Source organism: Haemaphysalis longicornis, unplaced genomic scaffold, assembly GCF_048455015.1.
Source record: "Haemaphysalis longicornis isolate Haplotype H1 unplaced genomic scaffold, Haemaphysalis longicornis Haplotype H1 scaffold_8, whole genome shotgun sequence".
NCBI classification, from domain to species: domain Eukaryota; kingdom Metazoa; phylum Arthropoda; class Arachnida; order Ixodida; family Ixodidae; genus Haemaphysalis; species Haemaphysalis longicornis.
Window position 1 is genome coordinate 159,058,589 of NW_027526445.1, and position 22,450 is coordinate 159,081,038.

Below are 22,450 nucleotides of genomic sequence, written 5' to 3' on the forward strand. Positions count from 1 at the left end.
CGGAGCGGTCTCATAAGACGACCACAGCAACAAGAATTGGAACGGCGCTGCGGCGACTACCGCAGACGAAAATATCGTAGCCGACACGTCAACAAATGAAAACCGTAATTTTGTAAAAGGCCACTCTATTATTATGAGAATCAATTAAAGAATAAAGCAATGGCAGGCCAGAAAATTCTAAATGGCACTAAGCATTTAAATAAAAACAAGATTTTGTACATTTTGCGAAAACGTGGCTGGCGTCGCTGTTAGTTTGGACAGAAAAATAGGCTTCATAGATTTTCACACCAGAGGGAAATCTGGCGTTGTGCGTCTAGGTGAGCTAGAGTTCCTGTATATCGCGTAACAGAAGAGTTGCGCGGCTGATCGCCACATGCCACGGGTTCCAGTTCGACAGGAAAGCCCGCTTTCAGTGCTGTGCACAAGACCCCGTATTCAGTCAGTTCTGCTCAACTGAGAATCGGCGGTTGCGGAAGCGGCGGCAGCGGCGGCCGCTCAGCTGATAAGCAGCCGACTACACTCAAACCCGGTTATAGCGAACTGCGCCGCGATTAGTTTGATATATCCAATAGTTCGATTTTATGAAACCCGCCGATAACGAGTTTTTTGTTACGAGTTCGCAATACGCGGGACAGCCCCCCCCCCCCCTCTCTCTCTTTATCCCCGCATGCGGAAACCAACACAATTGAGTATGTCGTTACCATACACAAAATAATATATTGTATTAATAAGACTACTTTCCGCCTCAACTGCCTACTTCGCAGAAAAGAGGTGATTCTTGTGTTCACCTTCGTTTTGGCGGCGTCAAGTAGCACAGCATTCCAGTCCCTGTCCTTCAATATCGAAGCAATAATGGCGGAGCATATCCACTGCCGAAAGCGCGTCAATAAGCGGCGGACGGTTTTCCCCCGCGACATCCACTGCCTCTTTGGTGCTTTCAACAGCAGCTGCCATGACATCGGTGTCTGCGCCACGCAACCTGGTCGTCGACGACACTAGGGAAATCCCCGAAGGAATTCTACGGTCCCGTTTTGTCGTGCGGAGTTGCAGTCATGAGCCACTTTCAACTAGCCCACATTTCCATTCTGCTTCAGTTACGGAAAGTGTCCGGCGTCACGTCGCTCCTTGTGAGGTTCAACGTCTCAACGGCGGCCAATCACCATCTTCCCCTCGACCCTGCGGGCGGAACGCAATGTACATGGTGCTCTAACCACTGCGCCACAAAGCCGACACACCAATCACCATCTCAGTTACCGCTGTGAGACCATGCGTTTCGGCGGCAATCCTAGGTTCGACGTGAAATTCGTTATAAGGAATGTTTCGCGTGTATTTTCGTAACTGATTTGTTTCTGTTCGATGTAATCATAATTCGCTCTATCCGGGTTCGTTATAATCGGGTTTGACTGTATCGTGCAACGGTTTTTTCCGGCGCCGCTCTTTGCCACTCCTCCTCGCCGCTGCCGCTTGCGCGGCGGCCAGGCCTCAGCTCCTACATGCGGGACGGGTGGCATTCCCGCACGACCTGGAACTCAAGATGGCGGATGGACGCGCAACTCTGCTCCCCTAGGGTAGCTGTACACAGGGACTCTAAGGCGAGCCGGGCTTTGGCGAGCGCACCGATGGAGCGCGAGCGCACCATCGATGGGATGTTTCTACGAGTTTGGCGAACCAACAAGCTCAAAAGCTGCCTGCAATTGCAAAAAAAAGGAAAAAATAGACAATTTTCTGAAAGAATGTTGAAAGTAGTTATTTGAATAGAAAAGTGTACCGTTAAAAATATTGTCAGGGATTATTTAAAAGCTTCATGGATTACGAACAACAAAAAGCAACTAAACCAAGTTCAACCGACGCGAAGTCTGCTGAACCAGCGGAGATGTTGGTTGCGATTACGAAAACACCGTTGAGCTTCGGCGTTTTCCTTGTGTCTAGTGTGTCAGAGTAGTCTTGGCTGAATGCCATATAATATGTTTTTGTGTAGTTCCGGTAAAACAGCGGCTACTACCGTTTTTTACTCCCTCCGGAGGTTACCACGTATTCACAGCAGAAAGTATTTGTGTTACGTTTACAACTTCACTATCATATGAATAATTACAAGTAAATAAAAGTCACGTGATGGTAGAGTCACCTTAGTGGCTTATTGTGATACGATTTGTTTACCGATATTATTGTTAACACAAAAGTTATAGCCAGTTCTTGAAATGATACTTCCTCCGTAGATGCGTTGTTTTGCTTTGCGCAACGAGTGCGGGAAATCCAGCTTACAAGGACCGCTCCCTGGAGCTCAGCTTTACCTCCAAACACAAATACGTTGCTGGAAAGACATTTTTAAGCGGCTATATACGCACTCTAATATCAAAATATGAAGGCTCCATCTCTCGTAGTATGTTTGTGAGTTTTTTCTGTACTGGGAACCGGTTCTAGCACGGCGGAGAAACGTACTCCATACAGAGCGCGACAAGATTCAGGGCCAGCCTTGGAATAGCTCCGATGTTAAAGAATCTGCGCCCTCCTACTCTGTGAAGAAGGATGACTACCGAAAGTGGGCGCAGTGCAAGGAGTGCAGGAAACAAAACACGTTTGTTTATGTATTTGCGAATGATCATACTCTCTGGATAACTAACTGAATGAACCTTAAAAAGGACCGCACTTCCACTCTACCAGACAAACATAGGTCTGTCGATTGTCTGCTTTCTCCCGAAATGTAGGCATCGAAGTGTCTGGTAACCTTCCAATCAAAATCGCTTGACAACGTAGGATAGCAGTCAGGCCGCATCAGGCCGTGAGGCGTCCACTCTGACCCACAGCAGGAGGGGTATTTCAACGACGAGCGCGTGAAGCCTGCCTGCGGGTGCACGACGACCCCCTCCTGCAAATGCACGCATAAAATTACTGATGAGGCAGGGAGTAGGCGCCGGGCGTTGTTAGCAGCATACAGGACAAGACCGGAGTATAATATAACGTTGGCCTTTAACCGTAATCCCTCCATAAGTGGTCATGCTTCACTGCGCAACACGCAATGTGGGAAATATAGCTTAAAACCACCAAGCTTACACCGATATCAATGAAGCCGGTTTAACCTCTAAGCACAAATACATTGCTGGTACGGTATTTTTTTTGTGCAATTCAAGACATCGAAACATGCAGGGCCAATGAGTTTTTCTTTTATCACGAAATTTGTCGTACGCTGAACACAACTCCTCGAGTTCTCTTGCCACGCGACGAGTTTTCGTTCATACGGGAGCGAGAACTGGGGGGATCGGATATATACAGCCTCACTTTAAAGAATGTTACCCTGTTTGGCTGGTGTTGGCTTCAAGAGTGAAAACAAGCCACGCGGTTAGCCAAGCCAAGCTGGAGAGTAACATCTTGAAGTGCAGAGGTGCGCTGCCTGACACGAAAACGTAGAACAGGGTGAATAACACAAAAACAGACAAGGTGAGGCGCAAACTATCAACTGTTTATTATCATGTGGAGGGGGGCGGTTATATATGACGGACATTAAAAAACCCCACGAAAAAATAACAATAAAACGCAACACGTGACATGATATCTATTCCTCGCTTAGGAAATCTATTTCACGCCTCGAAAGCCGGAATGAAGGGGCGCTAACGCAATCTCCCTCCACTCCTGACAACATTGCATGTGCTTCGTAGATCTCGCGGGTAATCTTGTCTTTGGAGCGGAACAAGATGGTTGTCCCCTCAAAATCGGGCGAACAACTCTTATCGCAACTCTTAACATGCGCGGCCAAATTTCTATTTACCGCCAGTTGCGCGCAAGCATTCTGATGTTCCCGCAATCTGTCGTTGAGACAGCGGCCTGATTGCCCCACGTAAGACCTACCACAGGAGAGGAGGATCTTGTATACAATACCCTCTGCGCAGTTGACGAAGTGGCGCCTGTGCCGTGTGCCACATTCGAAACCTTTTTTTTTGTCGTCTGATTTGCAGCCTTGCACAGTCCCTTTAGTTTCAACGGGGCAGAAAATACCACCGGGGTATTATGTTTGGCGCCCACTTTTTTAAGTGCGAATGCACTTCTTAAGCGACCCTGAACCTGCGTCCACCGGCGATGTCCGCATAACATACCCACGTGGGGGATTGGCCAGGAATCTCCTCGTCTTCCTTGGCAACGGGGGGAGATGGGCGCGCGCTGCCTGGCCGCTGACATAGCACATACCCACGTGGGGGATTGGCCAGGAATCGGGCGTGAGAAGGGCTAATGCACCCGCTTAAAGGAGTACTGACACGAAATTTCAAAGCTGAGATCCGCTCTAGCAATCAAGTACAACGACAACACAAATAGGTGTCTGTGAATAAATGCATCTTTCTTTCTTTGTAGTTGTGTGTGTGTGTGATCTCTCTTTCGCGAACATTACCGAACCGCGCAAATTCAACTCGTGCATTCGCACTTTCACATTCTTCCCCTCGGGGAAATGCGGGGAATTTTTAGCCGGTGCGAAACCCCATGAATATAGTTCATGACAACTGGTCGAATCTTAGGTCTTTCCTTGTTCTTCTCTGGGCTTTTCGCGTTTTTCACATTCTTCAGCACTTTCTCTGCAACACGTACAAGGACATGGGTAGGGTAACCACCCTTTTTCGGCCTTGCGCATTGCCGGTCTAGGCTGTCCATTACGGTGTGCGAGCACGATTTCGCGACTGCCTGCGTGATGCAGGAAGTTGCAATTCCACGCTTTATCAGTTTGGTTTGGGAAGAGGGATAAGGCAGCAGGTCCTTCTCCCCTCTCGTGCGGTAGGCCCAACATGTGTGAAATTCTTCTTCTTTTAGAAACAGGCCAAAAAATTGCAGGCACTGGTTTTCTGGCTTTTCGTGTGTAAAATGTAGCCACACATGCAACCGGCTGAACTGCTCCATAATTTTAGGGATGGCACTGTCGAGGTTTGTTCGTGAAGGCATGCATACTAAAAAGTCGTCAACGCAGCGGAAACACCTTGTTACACCAAGTGGTGCCAAGTCCTCGAGAAGATTCACATCCCCTTTTGCCAAATGTCTGCTAACACCGGAGCTATGCATGAACCAATCGTGATCCCGCCTTGCTGGGCATAAACATAGTTTTATGCGCAGGTTTCCTAAGCGAGGAAATAGGTTTCCTAAGCGAGGAATAGATATAATGTCGCGTGTTGTGTTTTATTGTTATTTTTTCGTGTGTTTTTCGTGTCCATCACATATAGCCGCTACCCTTCACATGATAATAAAAAGTTGATAGTTTGCGCCTCACCTTGTCGTTTTTTTGTGTTATTCACCCTGTTCTACGTTTTCGTGTCAGGCAGCGCACCTCTGCACTTCCAGAGGTTAAAACACCAACTAGCCCACTCCCAAGCTTTGGAGAGGAACGCTGCGAGGTCCTATGGCGCCGTCCACTACTGCACGTGATTGCGGGGACAGATTTGCTAAGCCATCCAAAAAAGAAACCTATTCTTTAATCTCCACAATATCTCCCGTACCTCCTCATTTATTGTTGACTGCCGCCCACCCCCGTGTGTGCGCACATGCTGATGTATGTATGACGCTCCCGGGTGAAGAATCTGGTGGGTGCTGAGGAAGATAGGAATCCTCGACTGGTAAAAAAAGGCACGTAAAAAAAAAACGCACATTACAAGCGGGCAATTTGAAAAGGCCATTTGGCGTCATAAAGTTTCATTCATATCAGAAGGGTGAACGATGCTCAAACGCGGAGAAACGGAGAGACTGTTGGCCAACAGACACAAAAGAGATCCTCGCATGTGATAGCGCGAGCTCGTGCCATCAGCTCTCTAGCTGAAAACGGTAGGAAAATGCTTCGCGCTTGGGGTGCAGATGCGACTCAGAGATCACAAAGTGCGCAATTAAGATATTCGGCACTTAGATGGTGGCCATTGAGCTCCCTTCGCAACATGTATAAAAAACTAAATCAAAGCCAATCTGTACCCGAGCTATGGGCACCAGATGTTTCGAGGCAGGTGTACTAAACAACCTTTTACTTTACCTTATCTAGTCAGTTAATCGAGCACGCCCGCTGGTCTTGAAACAGTGCTTGTTGCACACAGTTCATATTCTCATTTCTGCAATTGAAAGCCCTGCAGTTGGTATGGGACGTCGCCAAACGTTGTGTTTCAATTAGCACCAGCACCATCGCTCTCGGCGGCTCTCCAGCCATTGGTTTCCACTTGGGGCCACAAGATCGCGCCACCGTACTGTCAAGCTGCTGTGCGAAGGAACTCCGTAAAATTACCTTGGAATGTTCAAACTTCCTACATTGTCAGTGCGTATCGTACATTATACATCAACGAAAGCGGATTTTATAACTATGTTCCCTCTCGTGGCTTTTATATGAATGGTAAAGTTGATGCTTGGGCGAGTTGGTGTTTTATAATCTTGAATTCACAGCGCAAACAAGAAAAGAGGACGATAGGGAGAGCACGACACACAGGCGCTGACTAGCAACTGAAGTTTATTGCGGTGACGTCTGGTATTAATACAACAGAAATAAAGGCAACAAATAGATCGACACATAACACCTGAAAATAAAATATAACAAATCCGCCAAGACATCACTAAGCGTCCCTTCTGTTGCGCTATCAGCAAAAGAAATCACCGTCTAGAGCGGGTGTAAGCACATGGTGGTAGTAATGTCGTGGCGGATTTGTTAAATTTTTTGTTGTGTCGATTTATTTGTTGCCTTGATTTCTGCTGTATTTATACCAGACGTCACAGCAATAAACTTCAGTTAGTCATCGCCTGTGTGTCGTGCTCTCCCTATCGTCCTCGTTCCTTGTTTGCGCTGTGAATTCAAGTTTTATGTGAAACTCCCATGTTCCGTTCGTTACACTCACAGTTCACAATTAGGTACAGCCGGTAAAAGGCTCGTCTATAACACAGCGTTCGTACTCTCAACCCTATCCTTCCCCGCCGGAGCGGAATTCGAATAAAACTACTGTGGAATTCTGAAGTCTTAGCCCTTCGCTTTTGCCTCCGACATGTTTGGAACGAGTATGTTTCGGCAGTTTTCGGATGTAGCTGGTTGAAGTTGAAATCGCTGTTATAGACAAGCGTTTTACCGGCTGTACAATTGCTTTGTCAAAGGAGCAAATTTTCTTTAGTGTTCCGTGTTAAACTGGTTGTTCGCTACCCCTTTTAAGGCTCATTATAACATAGTTGACTTTACAAGAGCTTAAAAAAATTAACGCGAGAAGGAGTAGACACCGCGTATGTCTGGCCCCAACCTCTCTTTTGTGTCACGTGATTAAATAAAAACGCTTTTTGCGTCGATACCTTACAACGTTCACCCACGTTATGACAGTTTCTGCTTAAACTAACAGGAGACGGCATCCTTCGGTGCATTTTGCGATGGACGAGCAATAGGAATCTTACGGTAGATAAATACCATCGCCACCTTTAATCTTACAGAGTGCGAGCAATGCGAGAGCCGCAACACGCCTTTCTCACGTCGGGTGATGCGCTATGCCTTTTGCAGTTACGGACTCGCATCCTGCAAGTTCACCATCCCCGCATGAACAAGAACCAGGGGACTCGCATCCTGCAAGTTCACCATCCCCGCATGAACAAGAAACAGGGGACTCGCATCCTGCAAGTTCACCATCCCCGCATGAACAAGAAAAAGGTACGAAAACCCCGGCCACCACGAAAGGCCCGGACAGCGTGATAGCCCCGGCCACCACGACCACGACGACAACCACGAAAACCACGACCACCACGACAACGACAACCACGACAACGACGACAACCACGACAACCACGACAACCACGACAACGACAACCACGACCCCAATACCGAAAATAACGAGTAAGCATTTGTTCCATGTCCAGTACAGGTAAATATTAAGCAGCAGAGAACTTTCTTTACAGGTACCTGAGGCGCCTAGAAAGTACCCGAGCGGCAGCTAATAACGAGTTGAAGTTCGCGAAAGAAACAGCGTCGGCCTCTGTTTCACCATGAATCGGCCTTCTCAGAGGCCTGTTTCATGGACAGTGTGCCCACAGTCCGGTCACGAAAAAACTCAAAAACGAGGTTTCTTGGGCGGTCCGGCTGCTAACGGTTCACAGGACAAAATTTCTGTGCACCTTGGTCAACACATTGCGCCACGCGAAAGCAGGCAACACATCAGCCTTCTTACGGAGCTGACGCTACTAAAACACGCATCGTAAGGCTCACACGAACCAATGCGTCCCGGTCGCTTCACGGAAACACGGTAGGACCGCCCATTGCGGCCTGGTAACAGGGTGAGCTAAAACTCTATAATTATAAATATCTCCAGCTTACCGGGTTTACCGTACCGCTTCCACTGCACCGTGATGCCACTGCGCATGCGCGAGTTGTTACCGTGAACGGTAGCTTACTGCGCAGGTTTTACCGCCGCCACCGAACTTTGGTCTTGATTACAGCCAATGCAGTGCGCTCGGCGCTTGATGCTTGGTTCAGCCGATAAAAGTGATAGAAGTTCTTTCTTACGTTCTTCTCGATAAGCGATGCACAGGATTTAAAAGAAAACCATGATTTTCACCGATTCCAAGCAAAATAGCCGCCCCTACTCGTTCAAAGCTTCGTCCAGCCTGAAGCATTGTGCGAGGCGAGGTAATGGAGGCAGTTGTGTTTTCTTTACAACATGCAATTTACTCATTTCATGCCGAGACAATTACTGAAGGCGTCATTACTGGTTTACGATATTTGGCGTTAAACGTGTGGCCACTAGATGGTAACATCGAAATCGTTTCCTTTTGAAAGCGCGATGGGAAATGTCGGCAAGTACTGAAAAAGAAAATATTTTATTGTCAGTGTCTAATGAACAGTTCTGTGGAACAGAGTTTCTGCCGTTTGCGTTTACACTTATTATTTAGATGTCGCTACTTGCATTTCGGTGGCCGGTACGCCAGAATAGAGATACCGGGAATGGTGTGCTAAACCATTTCCCGTCGCGACCACGGTGTAAAACTGTCGCGACCGACAGAAGGAATACGTTCGCATGTGCAATGGCGTCACGGTACAACGATAACGGTACGCTAACATGGTAACAAGGTCAGCTACGGCAACAGTGAGGCCTTTTACTTGGGAGCAAAACCGCTAGGCACAGCAGCGTACAAAGGACCGCAATGTCCCGTTACCGCCGCCTGAGTGAGAAGCACCCCGAATGAGAACTTGAGCTCCCCGCGATGACTGCAAATTCGGCTTCAGCACAGCTTCTTACAGCGCGAGTTTGGTTCGGTTGCCAGAAACCGGTCAAAAAAAAAGAGCTTGAAGGGAGCAATTAAAGGGCCGCGCGCGAAGACAAAATACGACTGCGCCCAGTTTGAACGAATTATTAGGCAACTCAATCAACCCCATTCCGGACACGAAGGACGTTATTACCTCGCAAAAATATCGAGAAATACCGAAAGACCAACTATAGCGATAAAGAAGCGTCATAAGGACAGGCGTTACGCAATGAAGCGTCATAAGGACAGCGTTACGCAATGAGGGCCAGCATTCAAAATTTGGTTAATCGTGTGTTAACGGGTCTTTTGGTCGGCAGTCTAGTGGGCGGCCACCAGTCGCGCATTAAAGATTCTGTGACGTCATAGAAACATTTCCGGGATGCGGCTGCGTAGTAGCTAGCCACTGCTGAGTGCGTTTTCCTTAATATCTCAATCTTTCGTTTGAAGTTTGCGATAAAATGGCAATCATTGTTATCGGGACAAAGTGGTTTTTCCATGAACAAAAATTTTATTTTGTCTGCATGGCTTCTTTACGTAACGCCCAAAGAAACGGTCGAAATAGCGTGGAGACAGCCAAAATTGTTCTTGTCTGCACGTGAACGCGCTGTATCAGCTACGATTAGCCGCTATTTACAAAGGAAGTCTGCCTATGAAAGTTATACTACGTGATCTAGGGACTTCGAGACGCACACTAGGGAAGCTGCGGATTAAGAAGCAATGCTGCCGCTTAACTAAACTCTCTGCGTACGAATTAAGGAACGAATTAATGTCTACAAGAACAGAGTGCGAATACATTCGAAGGAAAATATAATTTTGTAAAGAAACACAGCGGACTAACTTTGTCTGATCCACGGTGCATGGGCTCAGTAGGTAATACGACGAAAAACACTTGGCCATTTTCATGCGAATTCCCTTAAATGTAAACAAATCACGGCGAGGGCGCGTGCAACTAATGCTGCACATTGTAAATATTTGCATGGAAACGGAAAGATGTTCGAGTTGGTATTAAAATAAAAAGGCACGAAAGACACGAATGAACGGCTGCGGTATAAACATACAGGCGCCACTCAAAACTAAAATTTAATTTATCGGCAAGAATCGTATTTACTGTGTCGGCGTATTTCACACTCTAGTACCAGATATTGCGTTGGATGTTTTTACCCAAATACGCTATTTCTGAGACCGTGAGATTTATAGACAGTGACATGTGCCCAGACTTATATCTGTTTCTGCGACATTAAATTTTAGTTGTGAGTGGCGTCCTGTTTTAAACCTAAGCATTTTGCCCGTGTTTCTTTTTTTTTCACCTTTTGAAGCATAAATTGGAAATATTGGCTGTAAGAATTGGGTTTAATGTTTATTTGCGCGTTCGCTCCCCCATGTGCCACTGCGAAAGAGACAATTGCACCGGATGAGGCTTACTCAGTGCATTAGCCTGAATTACCATGGAGCATGTGGACGGCAGGTCTATCTTCTCCTCCTCGATTTTCAGTGTTCATTTGCACAGTCGGAATAGGTGCCACCTCCGGACATACCTACCCATTCGACGGCCTCTGCGACCAACTGTATTACAGCAGCGTTTTCATCGCGGGACAAGATCTGCGCAGCACAAGTGCGGACACCGGCTTGAAGGCGTTTCACGCCACAATGAAGAGATACCGAAAGACGAAGGGTGGTCTGGCCTTCGACTACTTGTGAGTTGCTCACTTTCATTTATGCAATCATTTAGAATTCTCCAAATACTGACCTCTACCTCCATGATTACGTTTGCAATCTCAATATACCCAAACAGATTTCCGCGCATTTCGGCTGTTAAAAACTCCTCACAGGCATTAAAGACTGCTTAGACGTAGGAATACGAAATCATTAATTTCGCGAGTGAAACGTTTTTACATGCATCAAAGCTGTTTGTGCGGTATTGTGAGCGACGACATTTTCCTTGGCCCTAGAGGAAAAGGAGAGGCAGCAGTGCAGGCGAAGCTGCCGTAAGGCGGCCCTTTGCTCAGGCGCGGGAAATCAAGTATCCTCTTTCGGAAGAAATTTGTGTGTGTGTGCACGTTTTGTGTGTGTGCGCACAAGCACGTACACACACGCGCACGCACACGCACACTGACACGCACGTGGGCCCAAAACTATAATTGCAACTTTCTAGTTCGCATTTCTAGTTCAGCACTTTCTAGTTCACATTTTAAAAAGTCCGACAAGCTAAACGGGTGGTACACGAACGAAACAAAAACCCATCAGGCCACCCACACTGTGAAGAAGGATGAGCAGCGAGGATGTGTTGTGTTTTACCTCAATTGGCGCAGCTATCCGCGAAAAAAAGCACGCGTGTTCGGGATTTGCGATTGAGCATACTTGCTTGTCAATCAAATGATTGACGCTTGGAAGGACAAGAGTTTTATTGCAGTAGACTAATATGGGAGTGTCCGTTTCCTTCCACTAGAAGCGCATGAATTGACAGCATACGGAAATTCCACAATATTTACAACTTCATCGGAAATTCCATAACTAAAAATTATATGGAACTTAGTGTAACGTTAGGGTGGTCTTGTTTCGGGATAGTTTCGGGATAATTTCGGGATTGTTTCGGTTAAACGAGATTTCGCGAGATCTTAAAGTATAGCGCTTCAATACGAACTATGACAAGTAAATGAAACTCGTCGTAATGATAAAGCCGCCTTAGTGGCCAATTTCAGTGTGATTTTTCCGAGATTTCTGCATTAAATTTGTAGTGGAAGGGCATTCGCGAGAAAATAGAGAATTTTTTTTACTGTGGATGCGAGGCCTAAAAAAGCGAACATCGACCACCGCCGGACGGTAGTTACATACAGCTTCGCTGGAAAAAAAATTAAAGCAGCTTCACTAACGTGAAAGCTGTGGGGAAGTGCGGAGCCTGCCAAGAGGGGCCGTGGCGCCCTCTCTTGCCTAGTTACAGTATCAGCCTGGCGTTTATACCGCAAGTAGTCAAGAGAGTAGACATATGAGTAGGCAGTGGGCGTGCGATTTGGCGATTATTTTGCGTCCTTCAATAGGGCTTAATTTGTTTATTTGACGCAATGCCTCACCTACTGGCTAGTATACATGTACCCTCCCGTTTGTAAATCGTGCAGCGTAAAACGTTGGAAAAGGATAATTTAGTTTGCGAAAATACAAAACAAAATTTCCATTATTTTTCATGGCGGTGCCAGGCCAGCAGTGTCAGCTGAGTGGGCTGCGCAATTCTTGGGTTCGCTTGCATGCTCCCGCTGAAGCAACCTTTTGCAGTTACCTCAGGCTATAGGGACCGGGCGGCCGTTGCATGGCACCACCGTCGTTTCAGCGAACAGCGCCGCCCGTGGCGAACCGCTCGTCAGTGGAATGCCGGTGGCGGTCGCAGCGTAGTTGTGCATGGCTTTCTGTCGTTTTTCTGCGGTGCGGCTTGCAAAGCGAACGTAACCCCACGTGCCTTTTTCAGATCGGTAAATCTTGAGTGTGGATGTGACGTTTACAAGGTATGCCATGTGTGTTATTTGCGCCCATACTCAGTATTTACGAATAGCAGACGACGCTCAATGCGCCAAGCTGGAAATCAAACTGGAAGTGAAAGTTCGTTGTGTCATGCAATTTTTTCATGCCTGCATGCAGTTTTGCGAATCGAGGAGTATATTCCCGCTAAATTCTCCCACAAAGCCGGTGTGTGCAACCGATCTAGGAATGCTGCGGCGAAGGCCTTTGGAAGTTGATAACGAAAGGGCGCCGACGTCGTGCACAAGCGAAAGACAAAGTTGGAGGGTGTCTTCGAAGATTTACCTCAAAACAGAAATTGTTACGGATGACGTTTCCGTATCTTCATCACCTACGGCTGAAACGCGTTTAATTTCACAGAAATGCTCTTACTACAGCCATCGGGAGTCCTTCTTGATAGAATAAATACCGCATGATAGTACGCGTGATAGTAGAATGTTATTGCTTGTCGTGGAGAAGCATTGCTTTACAAGAATTGCAATGGTTTCTGGCTAGCTGGCAAATGGTTTTTCAAAAACCAATTCCTGCGTGACTGAAGGACGCAAGACAGGAGGGTGCCCGAAACCTGTACTCAGCTTCACAACTGAATGCTGCGGTCGGTTTCGTCTAACGACGATGATGGTTTATCGCAAAGCTCTATCGTATGGGTTTCCTTGGTTGCCTTCTGGATTTAAACTTTGACTAGTTAAGCGTCGAATTTGACCAGCACACAGTTTGGTCTTTTGGTCGCAGCGTCTTTGACTTTGACCATTTCCCATTCGATTTCGAACGAAGAAAGCTTTGTGTTCAACCATCATAATCATTAGATGAGTTTGCTGTTTAATTTTGAACTTCCATGCCCCCTCTCCAAATCTAAACTTTTTCCAGTGTGTCGGAAATGTGTCTGTGGTGGAGGACTCGGGCTCATGCACCCATATTTGAGGCAACTAATCGCGCGTTTTTGGTGTCTTCACCAGGCATTACACGATTTTTAGGTACTCTGTAAAGAATACTTAAACATTAAAAAACACCGGCTGACGTTAACACTGCTACATTTTTTAACTATCGGTGCCAGCCTTTATTCTACGCAGGGGGTAAAACGGGAAGGGGAGGAGGGATGGTTTTTAGCTTGGGCTGTTGCGTTGGTGAATAACTTTGGCTCTTGATAAAATGACCAGCAGAAACGTGGATTTTCTACTTCGGCTTTCAGGCTCCCATGCTGTCACAGTGTCGCTCACCAAAACCGAAGGTACAAAGCTCACGGCTACAGAAACTGTAAACTATCGCAACATTTCTACGGCTACACGGTAATCCGTCTCGTATGCAGGTGCTTTTCTATTTAAAGCACACGTATCGAGGTATCCCAGCGCTAAGGCTGGCGTGGAAACCGTAGTCATTGAAACCAGTGAAGATAATTTGAAGTGGTAGAAATAAATTCTAATATTGCTAATAGTTTGATTCCTACTTAGATCGCGCGGGCCAGGCGCAGGCGCTGCAAAAGCGCTCGGGTCAATGTAGCCCTTCCCCAACCTTACAAGCATCCAATAAGTTTGCGTAGCCGTGAGTGCATTTGAGAAGAAAATAATACTAATAATAGTAGTTTTATTCGTACTCAGAACGGGTGGAGCCAAGCGCAGATCGCTGCAAAAAATTCCCGCGCCTTCCCGTGAGGGGAACACAAGTAAATGCAGAGCATTGGGGGCCGTTAACGCCGCGTAAAGTCGCGTTAGGGTGGGTAGTTGGGTCGTAGTTGCGTTGGTGTTGGTTTGGGGTAGAGAGAGGAGAGTAAAGTCGCGTTAGGGTGGAGCGAGCGTTAACCAAGGAAGGAAGGAGCAACGCAGTGACTGAAGCACGAGCGACCGCTAGCCGCGTTATATTTGCAGCGCGCGCAGAGCGCGCATGCGCAAGCAGCGCGCGCCCTTCCACGCCCCACCGCGCTGCTATCACGCACCTGTTACGCCGAGACCGCGACGGAGCGAACGGGCTGACTACGACGCATGCGCGCACCAGCTGCTGTTGAGAGAGAGGAGGGAAGGAGGAGAGGCGCACCTGCTGCGGACGCGGAGCTGTGGACGCCGTCCGACGCAGGAAGAGGCGAGGCTAAGAAATGCTCTGCATTTAAAAGCGCTCATGCCATTGCAGCCGATACCCAACTTTAGACGCGTCCGACAAGTTTACGTAGTCATTACTGCATCTAAGAACCCAACACATCTGTTTAGACTTTGTTTAATCTCACATGTCTGCTCACAACGTAACCAAAACATACAAAGCACCGAAGCAAATACGACAAAAACAACGGGAGGCTGTGTAGTCCAATGCACCGGCTCATTCCACTGACGAGGGGTGCGCCGAGTGGTGGCGCCACCCGTCCAGCTGCCCGGTCCCTATAGGATGAGCAGCGTTCCGTGTTTATGCTACTCGTGAACTCTCTGTTCTCGACCGCACGCAACAAGAAAGAACAGTAATCGTCGTCAGGAAGTTAGACCACCCGACCTGGCGATACTGTCCCACGCCGCGACGACCGCGACAGCTCGCTGAAAAGAAAGCCGATAAATCGGCTTGTTTGAGTGGATATTATTTTGTTTAGCCTCTACAACTACTGTAAGGGCTAGTTCATACAGTATGCAGTCATTTAAATGTGCCACAAAGCGGTTAAACTTACTAGAACCAAGTTTCATTCTGTCTGGTAATTGAAAACGCACGGAGGGCGGCGAGAGTCGTCTGCTTTTGTACTACCCAGAGGCGTCGGCCACTAGGGGCGCTGCATGTCGCCAAAACTCCAGCGGTGCGGTACACTGAATGCCGTTCCGGATTTTTGCGGGAACTGGGTGCTCGCACAAATATATAAGCGGAGAAAACGTAATAATTTAAATTGAAAATCAACTACAATGTTAAAAAGAGAGGAAGGAGTCATACTTCGCCAGCTCCAAAATAACACCTTCTCCCTCGATACGCTCTGGCACAAAATATTCCCCACGCAGTACTCACCTCAGTGCAGCGCCTACCCCACATTAGGAACACTATACCACATAGCACCCCACATTAGGAACACTATACCACAAAGCGTGGGCTCTCCCGAACACCCCACATCTGCCTCCACCCCAACCCTTTCCGTACACAGAAGTCCGGCAACAGCCAGAGAGTCCTGAACTGAGGACAGCCCTCACTGGTCCGGAGTGACCACAATCGCAGCAGATGGGAGAAGTGAAGTCTCTCCTCCTCCTCCTCCTCCATCATAGGCAGCCTAAGTGACATCAATCCAAGCTATATAACCTCGACTATCCGCCCACCCCGCAACGAAATAATTATGTGGGGGCGAAGCGGGGGGGGAGGGGGTGGAGGGAGGGGGCTCTTGCTTTTCTAATCCGCGTACGAAACGTATGCACGGTCTTTCACCGTGCATCGCTTTATCTTTCAACTTACTCATATTAGATTTAAATTGTAGCGGCCACTTCGTCATCAACAGCAAGCGCCCACTATCATCATCATCGACCGCTGCCTCCATAGCATGGAGGAAAGAAAAGGTTAGGAGAGGCCCTGACGTCACATTTGTGAAGCCGAGTCCCGCCATGACTTGAGCCCACGGAGCCCAGCACTCTATCCCATCATCCTTTGCTGTCTCCGGTTTGATTTGACTAACATGGCGTCGCCCTGCCCTCCCGCTTCGAAGCTAAAACAGCTTCGTCGCTAATTCCTCGGTGCGATGTCACCTTCTAATCTGTTGATTTCCCCTTCAATTTGCACATTCTAACCCTCACCCAAAGTTTCAATCGAAAAACGGCCTTCGTTTTTGAGATAGAAGGACGATTTTTCAGCTCTTAAGCCTGGCAAAGTAGTGTTTGTCGTCGTCATAGCAACAGGCTCGCGCGATGGCGAACGCAGACGCCTCCGACGGCAGAGTTTTCAAACTGGTCTAATCTAAAAACGTTTGTCGTAGCGACTGCGCTGGTTTGCAAGCGTATCGAAGCAGCCACATACCAAGCGCCTTAAAAATTTGTCCGTTCTATTCGCCCAAATTTTGCCGCCGCAGCTGTAAACAAGTAAGCAACATTGTCCATGGGCTCAAGAAAAACCACGTGACTTCCTCCACACTTTTTGCAATGCATTGGGGTGCTAGGGGCCTCTCCTGAGTATTCTTTCCTCCATGCTCCATAGTCAGCAGCGCTATGGTCCCTAGAAATTGTGCTAGTCTGCCGTCCGCGCGCTTTCTCTATGGGAAGGCGTGTCCGCGCCGCTGATGCACGCAAAGCGCTGCGTAGAGGGCGCTGCGAGCAATCGGAGCGCCCGAGCGGCCGGAGTGAGAGCGGCCGGCCGGCCTGCGCCGCGCCGCTACTGCCGCGGAGCGCGAGCGCGCATCGGGGTTTGTCGGCCACTTAGAGCGGTGAAATCGAATGGTACGAGGTACATCAGCTCACAATTGAAGGTACGATAGCACTATAAGGCATTTTAGTTTCACGCCCCGAGTTTTTCGCGAATTGGAGCCTCTTTGCGGCCGCTGAATTTCGCGAGTGAGACCGAAGGATGAAACCGCACCAACTATCGTAGCCGTTTCACTACCACCGCTTGAACCATTATTAAAGTGAAGCTTTCTATGTCTCACTGATGGCCTATGCCGCCTCGAAAAAGGACTGCAGGAAAGCCAACAGTCTCTGACGACGGTGCTGTTCGTAAGTAAAGTGAGAGGAAAAAAAAAAAAAAAAACGCTTTCCGTGGTCAGAATCGAAGCTGGCTCCATCGCGTTTTGAAGCCGACGTCTATCTCAATGCGCATTTCCAACATGGTCAAAGCAGTTTGGATTTGGAGAGGAGTGCAGTCAGAAAAATTATCCACTCCTCCACTCCGCAACGATGGTTGAACACGAAGCTTTCTTCGAGTGAAATGAAACGGCAAAGGGTCGATGTCAAATCCGGCCCGATCATAAGTCCAAAATTCGTGCGAGCCAAAGTGATAGCTCAGTGAGTCAAATTCAAAACTCAGACGACAAGGAATCGCTCACAAGAAAGCTTCGCGTTCAACCATTAATGTTGAGACAGTGAGATCCCGTTCAAAAAGAGCTCCCTGCGGCACCAGAAGCTGCGTTTGTTCCACATCGAAACTACCGGGTCATTTCCGAACGTCATTGACGGTGACAAGCACGCAGACGGCTGGTAGGCTGACAAAAAGAAAAGCGAAAGCTTGAGTAAAATGTTGTGCCAGCAAAAACTTGTTCCTATATACTTTGGGCAGAGTGCGGGGGGAGGGGGGGATAAAGCAAGGTATATATGGTCATGACAGTATAAATAAACCTTAATATTTTTACTCCTTGGTTTCAAACAGCCGCGGTTATAATGATTGGCCATAACACAAATATTCACCCGTTTTGCTTTCCAGGCAAAACGGGTGAATATTACAGGCACGCAAAAGAGGTTTGGTAGTACCCAAACTTTTTGAAAATTTCGAGGTAAGCGGAGTGTTGGGTTAAGCGAAATGAGAAAAATGTATGGCCAGATCACTGGAATAAGAGCTAGTGCTGGTAACAAACGCTCCAATGCACAGGGACATACCTCGGCAAAGTTGGCGCGGCTCACTCAAACTCACTCACAATTTTTTTTTTCGAATCACCACTCACTCAAACTCAGACTCAATGCTGAGCAGCACATCTGCGCTCACTCAAACTCAAACTCACATTCAGCTCAAAACTCAGAACTCACTCGGACTCAAAACTCAAAATGTACTCAGAACTCAAAATGTACTCAAACTCAAAATGTAATCAAAACTCAAAATGTACTCAAACTCAAAATGTACTCAAACTCAATTTGGACTCAAAACTCAAAATGTACTCAAAACTCAAAATGTACTCAAACTCAAAGTGTACTCAAACTCAAAATGGACTCAAAACTCAAAATGTACTCAAACTCAAAATGAACTCAAAACTCATAATGGACTCAAAACTCAAAATGTACTCAAACTCAAAGTGAACTCAAACTCAAAATGGACTCAAAACTCAAAATGTACTCACTCAAAATGAACTCAAAACTCAAAATGGACTCAAAACTCAAATGTACTCAAACTCAAAATGTACTCAAAACTCAAAATGTACTCAAAACTCAAAATGCACTCAAACTCAAAATGGACTCAAAACTCAAAATGTACTCAAAACTCAAAATGAACTCAGAACTCAAAATGGGCTGAGAACTCAAAATGAATTCAGAACTCACATGGCCTCACAGAGATTGAGACAGTCAGAGAGTGAGAGTGAGAGTGTGAGTGTGAGTGTGAGTGAGAGTGTGAGTGAGAGTGAGAGTGTGAGTGTGACTGAGTGAGAGTGAGAGTGAGAGTGTGAGTGTGAGTGTGAGTGTGAGTGTGAGTGTGAGTGAGAGTGAGAGTGAGAGTGAGAGTGAGAGTGAGAGTGTGAGTGAGAGTGAGAGTGAGAGTGAGAGTGAGAGTGAGAGTGAGAGTGAGAGTGAGAGTGAGAGTGAGAGTGAGAGTGAGAGTGAGAGTGAGAGTGAGAGTGAGAGTGAGAGTGAGAGTGAGAGTGAGAGTGAGAGTGTGAGTGTGAGTGTGAGTGTGAGTGTGAGTGTGAGTGTGAGAGTGAGAGTGAGAGTGAGAGTGAGAGTGTGAGTGTGAGTGTGAGTGTGAGTGTGAGTGTGAGTGGGGGAGTGAGAGTGAGAGTGTGAGTGTGAGTGTGAGTGTGAGTGTGAGTGTGAGTGTGAGTGTGAGTGTGAGTGTGAGTGTGAGTGTGAGTGTGAGTGTGAGTGTGAGTGTGAGTGTGAGTGTGAGTGTGAGTGTGAGTGTGAGTGTGAGTGAGAGTGAGAGTGAGAGTGAGAGTGTGAGTGTGAGTGTGAGTGTGAGTGTGAGTGTGAGTGTGAGTGTGAGTGTGAGTGTGAGTGTGAGTGAGAGTGAGAGTGTGAGTGTGAGTGAGAGTGAGAGTGTGTGAGTGTGTGTGTGAGTGTGTGAGTGTGTGAGTGTGAGTGTGAGTGTGAGTGTGAGTGTGAGTGTGAGTGTGAGTGTGAGTGTGAGTGTGAGTGTGAGTGAGAGTGTGTACCTTTTGCTGTATACCTTTTGCAATATCCTCATAATTATAACCAGAAAGCATTTTCATATTTGTCCCACGTGACCCCCTCGACGAGACCTTTAATTTGATACCCCACACACCCTAGCAGGGTCATATGGAATTCATACCAGTCAAACTAACCATGACTCATGACTGCAACCAGGACGCATCATTTAGGTGTCCGACATGATTCCCCTAACTGGAACCTTCAATTTGACGCCCCACATGCTTCAGCGGCCTCACCTTAAATTTAACCCCATCTATGACTCATAATGACCATCTCATGATTCGAACTACGAAGCCCTTTTTTATTTGTACCACGTGATTCCCCTCTTCAAGACCGTAAATTTGATACCCTACACTCCCTAGCGGGGTCACTTCGAATTTTACCCCAATATAAGACTCGCCATGACAATCTAATGGTTATAACCAGGAAGCATTTTTGTATTTCTCCCACGTGATTCGGCTCATCAAGACCATTGATTTGATACCCATCACATCCTCGAGGAATCAATTTGAACGTTAAACCAATCAATGACTAACCATGACTATCTCATGATATAGCCCTACCACATTTTTGTCCCACGTGATTTTCCTTATCGGAACGTTCAATTTGATACCCCGGACACCCAGTGGCATCATTGTGAATTTTAACCTAATTTATGACCCATTTTGACTATGTCATGATAATAATCAGGAAGCACGTGATTACCCTCATCGATACCTTTAATTTGATACGCCCTAGCGTCATGAACCTGAATTTTAACCGAATCTTTGATTTACCATGACTACGTCATGATATATCCATATCTCATGTTCGTCCCGAATGATTCCCCACATCGAGACCTTGAATTTGATTCCCCACATGTCCTCGCAGCGTCATTTTGAATTTTAACCCAATCTATGACTCATTATGACTGCCTGATGACTACAATCAGGAAGCATTTTTTTTATTTACCCCGCGTGATTCCGTTAATCCGGACCTTTCATTTGATACCTTACACGCCTTAGCCTCATCAGTTTCACTTTTCACCCAATCTAATGTGGTCATTATTCTGTCTTAAGGGGCGCTGCCCAGTCAATTCAGCTAATTCATTTGAAACAGTAGAAAGGACAGCCCCCGCCCCCATTTTCCCCCGGCTCTCACCTCTTCCTTTGTGACCCCTAGTATATCAACCCGTTAACAGTAGCAGGCGAACAACCAGCACGCCAGCGCCGCCGTGTGCTTTCCCACCACCCTTTCCCACGCTCTAAGTGGATCTGTCAGGAGGAAAAGTTAAGACAACCCTTTTTTATGACCTCACCAAACAATTATCACTCACACGCCAAGCCGCGAAAATTAGGTATACAGCAAGTGCTTATGGCCATGAAAATTCAACAAGAAACTAAAAAAAATCACACACCCCTCCCTCCCAACTGATCATGCAGATCGCGATTGGTGCCATACCCGCAGGTAACTTGAATTCCGAGCCCACAGTGACGCATGAAACTTAACAGCCAACCATAGCTGCCTGCTAGGCTACTCATATGTACTCAAACTCCAAATGGACTTAAAACTCCTATTTACTCAAAACTGAAAATGTACTCAAAACTCAATATGTAATCAAACTCAAAATGTGCTCAAACTCAAAATGTACTCAGAACTCAAAATGGACTCAAACTCAAAATGTACTCAGAACTCAAAATGGACTCAAACTCAAAATGGACTCAAACTCAAAATTTACTAAGAACTCAAAATGAGCTCAAACTCAAATTGTACTCAGAACTCAAAATGAACTCAAACTCAAAATGGACTCAAACTCAAAATGTACTCAGAACTCAAAATGGACTCAAACTCAAAGTGTACTCAGAACTCAAAATGGACTCAAACTCAAAATGTACTCAGAACTCAAAATGGACTCAAACTCAAATTGTACTCAGAACTCAAAATGGACTCAAACTCAAAATGTACTCAGAACTCAAAATGGACTCAAACTCAAAATGTACTCAGAACTCAAAATGGACTCAAACTCAAAATGTACTCAGAACTCAAAATGGACTCAAACTCAAAATGTACTCAGAACTCAAAATGGACTCAAACTCAATCGGACTCAAACTCAGTCGTGATCACTCGGCTCAAATTCACTCAAGCTCAAACTCACCATGCCACACTAGCCTCGCGCTCACTCAAGCTCAAACTCACGCGTGAGTTTGAGTCCAAATGAGTCTGAGTGAGTGGACTCATGAGTGAGTTTGCCGACCTCTGCACAGGGACGCTTCCGGAATACAGGCAAAATAATTTGCAGAAAAAAAACAATTTTTTTAGGTATTGCGGAAAAAGAACTGCGTGATGCACGCCTGTTTCGCCTTCACATCTGGTCAAAAAAAAAAAGTGTTTTCGAGCTTCTCAATGCCGCATCAACTGTTGGCCGCCTTGCTGTGAAGCAGGCAAAGGTAATGTTTTTCTTGTTCCTGCCGTTTTTGGCACTTCTTGAGACCCGTCGTCGTCCACATGATCAAAACCGTCTTCCCCAGCTATATCAACAATGTAGGCGTCGGACAGCACTCCGCTAACGGGACATCGGCCGCGCACAGTGCGTACCCCGCGCAAGTTTGCCGTTCGCGACAGTGTTCGGCCGGTAATGGGAGCTAAGCTTTAACAGAGAGCTTACCAGCTGCCTGCAGCGGATGTTGCATTGCGTCCTCTTTGTCAACATTTCGAGATATCCGTGATCCCCG

General features: G+C 46.9%; 1 protein-coding gene across 1 annotated transcript in view; it reads left to right on the top strand.

The window, feature by feature from the left end:
* Positions 1-7,483: 7,483 nt before the first annotated feature.
* Positions 7,484-22,450, top strand: part of LOC144149854 (uncharacterized) — a 59,405-nt gene continuing 44,438 nt past the window's right edge. Inside the window, exons 1-2 of the mRNA XM_077681565.1 lie at positions 7,484-7,807; positions 10,706-10,907. Of these exons, the coding sequence (XP_077537691.1) occupies position 7,807; positions 10,706-10,907 (203 nt within the window). The 5' untranslated portion in view covers positions 7,484-7,806. The remainder of the gene's footprint in view (positions 7,808-10,705; positions 10,908-22,450) is intronic.